Below are 7,824 nucleotides of genomic sequence, written 5' to 3' on the forward strand. Positions count from 1 at the left end.
AAGAAAAAACAGCCCATTCACGGCATACAATTTTCTCCAAACAGACCTCCTATGTCGATGGTGAACATGGAGGTCTGGATCCCGCCTCAGATGGACACGATGCCTCTGCTATACACGCACGACGTGAAGGAATGTGGATCCATTGCTCCACCGGGTCATTTCGGTTGGTTCGTGCCTGCAGCGTTATCGAGGCTTGGCGACAGTTGGTTAACCTTCGCCAGCCGTGAAACAGCCGCTCGTTTCGACATGGACGAGTTCACGTTGGGCATTGTGAAGAATTTCACCGTGGACCCTGTTACGAAGACCCACTACTGCCAGGAGTCGTTCTGCCATCGTGGAATGTACATTCCTGAACGTTGTCAGGGAAAACCGTGCGCGCTTCTGTTAACCGGTGATCCAATTGTCACCGATTTCGTCAAGGATCACATCGACCAGCTGAATCTCTACGTGAAAGTGGCATGGGTCGGTCCGAATCTGAAGTATCTGACGGAAACTTTGAGCAGAGAGCTGTTGATCGGTCTCAACTCGACGGCACGAGCCGCTGACAGGTATTACTTGGCACATTTCTTAAATGCACGAATCCTACGAACGGGTATAACACACGGTATTTTTTACGTAGATACACACCGACCGAGATATGTTTGCATAATTTTTCTCTCCTGACGCTTCGTGTTTCTATTTAATCTCGTACACGTCGCGAAAAAATACGGCGGTGTAATTGTCGGAGTAAAATGTTGGAGATTTTTTTTCCCCTTTCTTTTAGGAAATTTTGGAATTCTTTTTTTTTTTGCGTGGAGCAGTTCCTAATGTTTTGAGTAATTGCCTTTCGATAAGCATTCTGTGCTTTGCGAAATGAAAATTTACTTTGTTTGAAGTGACTCTTGATTCGTAATTGAGTGAAATGAAAATTTTTCCTGAATTAATGGCTCTTTGGCATAAGTAGCTTAGTATTTTTTTACAGAAAAAACTTACCATTCCGAGAAAACTACTCACGTCAAATTACGTCCACCTCGAAACTATTCAAATTTTATTTTAATTTTGTACTAATCAACATTCCACGTTTATCTCGTTTTATCATCAATAATTTCCAAGATACTCGCGGAGATTTATTTAAATAGGACACTGTACAGTCCTAGTCAAAAGTTTGTCCACCACTTGTCAATTTACACATTACTAAACCTGCTACCATAATCACGTCAACGTCAACACCAATTTACCTCGTCTCCGTTAATTCTAATCCTGAAACATTCCCAAAAAGCTGTTCCCAAAATTTTCACACAACCTGCAACGCACAGTGATCCAAAACTTTCTCACCCGGCAGTACACAATTAACGTGTGCCACAAAAGAAAGAAAAAGAGCGTGTATACACGTTGACTTTGTTTTATGTACACGTGGAGTAGTTAGATATAGAAAAGAACGAGAAAGACGAAGAAACGAAGTCGGAGAAATTCTTTCAATTCGAGGTCAATATTATTCCGCTGATGATCGTGTCGCGCAATAAACGTCGTCCCAGAAATAGAACGAAATCGAAAACATCCTGCACCCGCGAACATTTCACCGACCAGTGCGTTTCTTTTATTACCCGACCGTTCGCTCCAGACTCTGTCCTGTTTTTCTCCACGCGAGCTCGCGAAAAACACGCGTCACTATTTACATCATATTGTTACACACGGAGAAAAGAACAGGAATTTTCTACAGGTCCCTGGTGATCATGCACTGGACACCTAGCACCGTCGTGCCGAACGAGAGGGACTTCTCCACCATCGAGTTCCCTCGTTGCGGCGCCATGAACTCACAGATCGGTTGCAAGTACGAATCGAACAGATTGATCAAACTAGTCTGGGCAAGGTTGGAGTACATTGATAATGTAGCCTTCGAGGCGTTCAATCGCGCGAAATTCACCGGCGAGATGTACGAAGACCTGATCAATCGTCACAACAAACTCTCCGGAAGCGTGAACGAAGAGGAGATCGCTTGCGGTTGGCTCAGGGACAATCTAAACTACACTCTGGATATGTGGACGCCGAGCAACGTGGACAAGAACATTCTCTACGTAGGCGGTATATTCCCGATGAACGAGGCATTCTACTCCGGCAAATCCATCCTGATCGCCTCGAAAATGGCGAAGGAGGCGATCAACGTAAATAACACTCTCCTGAAAAATTACAATCTAACGTTGTTGGTGAACGACGGTCAGTGTAAATCTGACATGGTCATGAGATCGTTCATTGATTACATAGTGCACAATCAGTACGAGAAGTTGGTGGGTGTTCTTGGACCGGCTTGTTCGGAGACCGTGGAACCGTTGGTCGGTGTTTCCAAGCATTACAGGACCGTGGTGATCAGTTACAGCGCGGAAGGATCTAGCTTCAACGATCGTACCAAGTATCCTTACTTCTTCCGCACGATCGGCGAGAACAAGCAGTACAAGCACGTTTATCTGGAGTTGTTGAAGAAGCTTGGATGGAAGAGAGTTGCTTCGTTGACGGAAGATGGGCAGAAATATACGGAGTATATCTCGTACATGCAGGACATTCTGAGGGATAATGGTATCGTGTTCGTGGCGAACGCTAAGTTTCCGAGGGAACGCGAGGCTGACGTGATGACCAAGGTAAGGATCGTTGGAAAATGAGAGACGTCTTTTGCGTTTCGTGAAAGTTGTGTGAGATCTTTGGAGCGTGACACTGTTGGTAGTATCGGGGCCTCTGCACCTAAATAGGAAACCGAGAAGGGAGAATAGAGAGAGCGTAGTTGGCGTAGTGCGCAAACCCTCGGCTTTGTCAACCTAAGGTCCCGGGTTCCATTCCCGTTGGGTTCGTTGAAATTTTTTCCCGTCGATTCCTACAAATGGGGGCTCGTCCGAGATGAGGTATCTTATCTACGGCTACACGAAGCCCCCAGGAGTTATGAGATTTAAACCACGTTGAGGGTTGCACGTCTCCCAAAAAATGCGTTGTTTCGGCTGTTGTGCCACTGTATGCTGGGGGAATGTACCCGAAAGTGTTGAACTTAGGACATTCGAGGGCGAATGTCAGTTCAGCTCCATACCCAAATAGGAAACCGACAAGGGAGGAATAGAGAGCGCAAAGCCCTCGGCTTGCTAAAGCTCTCTCGAAATTTTTCCGTCGGTTTCTACTCTACGATGATTGTTTCGACAGGGACATTATTCATTTCGCGGTGAAGTGTTTTATATTGCTGGCATTAGGCATGCAGAGATTACGGGAAATAACGACGCGTGCATACTTATACGTCGTTACGATAAACGCCGGGTAACGTTATCTATTAGCTCAGCCTTGGGGGGCCTTGGGCAAAACGCCTGTATTTATCGAGGAGATAGTTCTTTTTTCTTCTTCTTCTTGGAAGTGTGTTATCAATGAGTCTTGAAACCACTGTGATTAGAGGGAATTGAACGAATTTAGTGAAATTGATTTTAACCCTGTGCACTTGGAAACGTTGGTTGTGCTTATCGTACGCACTCGTTCTGGGAACTTGGAATGTTCAAGAAAAATTTATTTGCACAATTTGATAAATTATTGGAATTAGCTGTAGTTGTCGATTTGTTGGAGGGAATTCTTGAAATATTGGTTAGGTGTAAAGGGTTAAATTTGTGGACTTTTTGCTTTCTGTGTTTCAAAGAAGTTTCAGATGTCACGTACTGCCTAAGTCTGGATTCTTTGCGTTTCAGTATCTGCAAGATTTCAAGCAGAAGAAAGCGAAGATCATCATCGCTGATGTGTACGATCAGGTAGCTCGGCAGGTGATGTGCGAAGCGTACAGATTGAAAATGACTGCTGTCCAGGTAATAACACGAAAAAGAGTACTTTGCTATTTTACTCGCATAAACCGTAAGTCTTGCGTAGGTACATAAATATTTTAGGTATTTTCTTTTCTTTTGGTTCGATGGAAAAGTGTATATACAAAGCTTTTTGATACATAGTTGAGTTATTAGTATAAGAAAATTCTTGAAAGAGACAATTCAGTCGCGAAAGGGTTAAACCACGAAGCAGATCCTCTAGAGAAACTTAGTAAATTGAAATATAAATTTTCTACTTTAAAATCAGCGAAACCACATGGAATTTTAACGATAAATTTCTCGGTCGGCTGTTAAAGGGCTACGTATGGTTTTTGCCTCTATGGCTACGGCCAGAATGGTACGACACCGATCGATACAACAAGAAGGGAGAACAGGTGCCTTGTACCACGGCAGAAATGAGCAAAGCGGTAAACGGCTACCTCGGCTTATCTCACGCGTATTTCGCCCCCGACGACGATATGATGCAAGAGGGTATAACGGTGAGGCAGTGGCGTGATCGTTACGAGCGTTATTGCCAGGAGAAGAATCAACCACCGTCCAATTACGCTGGTTTCGCTTACGACGCCATGTGGACCTATGCTTACGCTATGGATCGACTTTTCCGCGAGAATCAGAGCTACGTTTTCGATCTTCACAGCGAGCACACTGTCAACCGGTTGACTGACATCATCGGCGAAACGGATTTCTATGGGGTATGCTACAAAAATGTCGCTATTGTTAAATTAAGCATTTACTATCGTTATTAGACAGTTCTTACCAAACAGATTTGACAATTTTCATATATACAGGGTGTCTCGTTTAAATTTAGTATGGAAATTATTTCCGCTGCTATTGAAAGTAAAAGAAAATCACTAGCGATAGGAGAAGTTTATGTAGTTTCAAACTGTGCATCTGACGATGATCAAAAAGTCTCTCCTAGATCATTTTTAATATTATTTCAAGGACATCTTCATTTTTTTTGCATATTGTCATCGTTTTTTGTAGTGTGATTTTGTAGCTGGCATCGAGGAGAGTTCAACGACCTTAAAGTGCTCTTTAAACAGTAAAAAAAAATGTCAACCTTGACTTTCATTGAAGATGATTTTTCCTGCGTCTTCAAATCATTTCTTAGTAATTTTTTCTTGCTTTCACAGTGCTAATACAAATAATTAAGTACGTACAATACATAAATTTTTGTTTACGTGGACGACACCCTAACTTACAGTAGACATTATATTTTTGCACACGGGAAAATTAACGATCGATTTCAGGTGTCTGGGAGGATCAAATTCTTCGGCGGTCCTTCGAGGCTCTCGGTCATCAACATCGTCCAGCACGTGAACAACGAAACCCGACTGGTCGGTAATTTCTACCCCAACATTTCAGAAACGAAGCACGAGGTCGTCGGTGGTAGATTAGACTTGAACGTCTCAGCCATTGTCTGGTTATCGCGTACTATGCCAGACGATGGCTCTGAACCACCTCAGCGATGTGTTATCGCTGGTTTCGCTGATTTCTTGAACGTAACGTGCGAAGTCGCGTTCGTAATCGTCAACATTCTCGGCATTTTCCTGTTTGTAGTGATACTGATCATCGGTTTCATCATCGTCAAGAGAAAGTGAGTAATCGAAACGTCGTAGAAATTTACAAATTATTTAGACCTTTGAAATTCAGGGATCTTTATTTCTGGAAGCATCTGACGTTGTTTGTGCCTATTTCCAACAGATACGAAGAGAAGGTACGTCAACACGAGAAGTACATCAAGAGTCTAGGCTTAGACTTCGCACACGCAGACACTTCTGACCTGGACAAATGGGAGATCCCGAAAGACAGAGTGGTTATCAATCGTAAAATAGGCGAGGGTGCTTTTGGAACTGTGTACGGTGGTGAAGCGTTGTTCCCTGACAAAGGATGGCTCGCTGTGGCTGTGAAAATGCTGAAAGTTGGAAGCTCCACCGAGGAAAAATTAGACTTCTTGAGCGAGGTAGAGGTGATGAAGAGGTTCGAGCATAAGAACATCATCAGACTGTTAGGCGTGTGCATAAAGAACGAACCTGTGTTAACCGTTATGGAGTTTATGCTTTACGGAGACTTGAAGACTTATCTTCTGGCAAGAAGACATCTCGTAAACGATCACAGTTACGAAGACTCGGACGAGATATCTAATAAAAAATTGACTGCTATGGCGCTCGATGTGGCCAGAGCACTCAGTTACCTGGCTCAAATGAAGTATGTTCATAGGTAAGCTGAAAATTATCGAAAGGAGAAATTTCAGTGGATCTGACTTTTTCGGATGCTGAGAAAAATATTGCTGTGCTTTTGTTTCTCAGAGACGTTGCATCTCGTAACTGCTTGGTTAACGCTCAACGCATAGTGAAACTCGGTGATTTCGGTATGACCAGGCCGATGTACGAGAACGACTACTATAAGTTCAATAGAAAAGGTAGAACTCAGCAATCGACAGCACGAATCGTTGATCATTGTCATTGGGAATTTTAAATATAATAATTCGTTGATCCAGGCATGCTACCAGTGAGATGGATGGCTCCAGAATCTCTGGGTCTAGGTGTCTTTACTCCAGCCTCCGACGTCTGGTCCTATGGTGTTCTGCTTTACGAAATCGTCACCTTTGGTAGCTTTCCCTTCCAAGGAATGAGCAACAACGAGGTGCTGACTCACGTCAAGGCTGGACACTCGTTGAGAGTTCCCAAAGGAGTGAAGCTACAACTGTAAGATTAACCCTATCCTCGTTATGCTTTGTTCTGTTTTACGAGTGCAAAAATTCTGTCGGTTTTTGTGTTATCTACTACCACTCTGCGCTGGAATGACGAGCCACACACGTCGAGATGTTTTGTCCCAGAATTGCCAACGTATTAGATTATCTTCTTTTTCATTTATAAGAAAATTTCTCGTCTTGTTGCATTACATATCCCAGATCACTCTGCACAAAATTAGGGTACATGTCTGTGTAAAGTAGACAAAATTTTCCGCGCGGGAAATTTAAAGGAGGATGTTAAAGAAAGGCCAATTTTGGCATACGGCCGGAACGAAAAATTTTTTTACAGCATGATTCTACGCATCCTGAGCAACGAAAAATGTAATTGTCATGTTTCCCGGAAATGATGGGAAAGTTATGAGAAATGCGGTTCAAGGTAAGAGTATGACTCGGATGATGGTCTGTTCGTAAATTAACCACTTAGAAACCCATATTGTACATTAGTGTTTAATAAAAAGCAAAAATAATGAAAAATAATTAATGACAAATTAATCGAAACAAGGAATTCTTTGATGACACATTTATTCTCGAAGTGATAAAAGTTATAATAAACTATCGTAAATATAATAAAATAATCGTCATGACAGGGATACAATAAAAAAGTAAGACTCTGACAGAATTTGCATTTCTTAACTGTGTATCCGGTGATTTCATTTCTCCACTAATTTTTTTTCTTGACTTTTTTCACTCGCACGAGAGTTCTGCCAAGAATACGAAACTGCCTCGTGTTTACAATGCAACTGTTTATTCGAGTCGTAACTCTCAGAGAGTTGAGCAATGCTCTCAGACAGCGAGAGATACTCTCGAGAGCAACTCGTGATAGTTTTACTCTGAAAAGGACAGCTAGCTTTATGTTTGGCTCGATGTACGTACAGCGACCTAGGCTCGCGTTTCTTATGTTTGGCTCGCGAGCAATATAACGAGTTCTAAGAAGTTAAGGCCTAAAATTTTTCCAAGAACAGTTGCGAGCGTATAGCGATCGGAAATCGGGCAGGACGACTCGTCCTCAGTCGGGTGATTTCATTTCTCCACTAATTTTTTTTCTTGACTTTTTTCACTCGCACGAGAGTTCTGCCAAGAATACGAAACTGCCTCGTGTTTACAATGCAACTGTTTATTCGAGTCGTAACTCTCAGAGAGTTGAGCAATGCTCTCAGACAGCGAGAGATACTCTCGAGAGCAACTCGCGATAGTTTTACTCTGAAAAGGACAGCTAGCTTTATGTTTGGCTCGATGTACGTACAGCGACCCAGG

General features: G+C 42.8%; 1 protein-coding gene across 2 annotated transcripts in view; it reads left to right on the forward strand.

Annotated features, from left to right (window-relative positions):
• LOC108572202 overlaps nucleotides 1-7,824 on the forward strand; it is a 43,031-nt gene that overhangs the window by 31,723 nt on the left and 3,484 nt on the right. For both annotated transcript variants that reach the window (XM_017934402.1, XM_017934403.1), the window contains exons 4-11: nucleotides 45-548; nucleotides 1,700-2,612; nucleotides 3,687-3,800; nucleotides 4,112-4,507; nucleotides 5,066-5,412; nucleotides 5,520-6,035; nucleotides 6,125-6,237; nucleotides 6,316-6,523. In XM_017934402.1, coding sequence (XP_017789891.1) covers nucleotides 45-548; nucleotides 1,700-2,612; nucleotides 3,687-3,800; nucleotides 4,112-4,507; nucleotides 5,066-5,412; nucleotides 5,520-6,035; nucleotides 6,125-6,237; nucleotides 6,316-6,523 — 3,111 coding nt within the window. The remainder of the gene's footprint in view (nucleotides 1-44; nucleotides 549-1,699; nucleotides 2,613-3,686; nucleotides 3,801-4,111; nucleotides 4,508-5,065; nucleotides 5,413-5,519; nucleotides 6,036-6,124; nucleotides 6,238-6,315; nucleotides 6,524-7,824) is intronic.

Source organism: Habropoda laboriosa, unplaced genomic scaffold, assembly GCF_001263275.1.
Source record: "Habropoda laboriosa isolate 0110345459 unplaced genomic scaffold, ASM126327v1 scaffold107, whole genome shotgun sequence".
Taxonomy (NCBI): Eukaryota; Metazoa; Arthropoda; class Insecta; order Hymenoptera; family Apidae; genus Habropoda; species Habropoda laboriosa.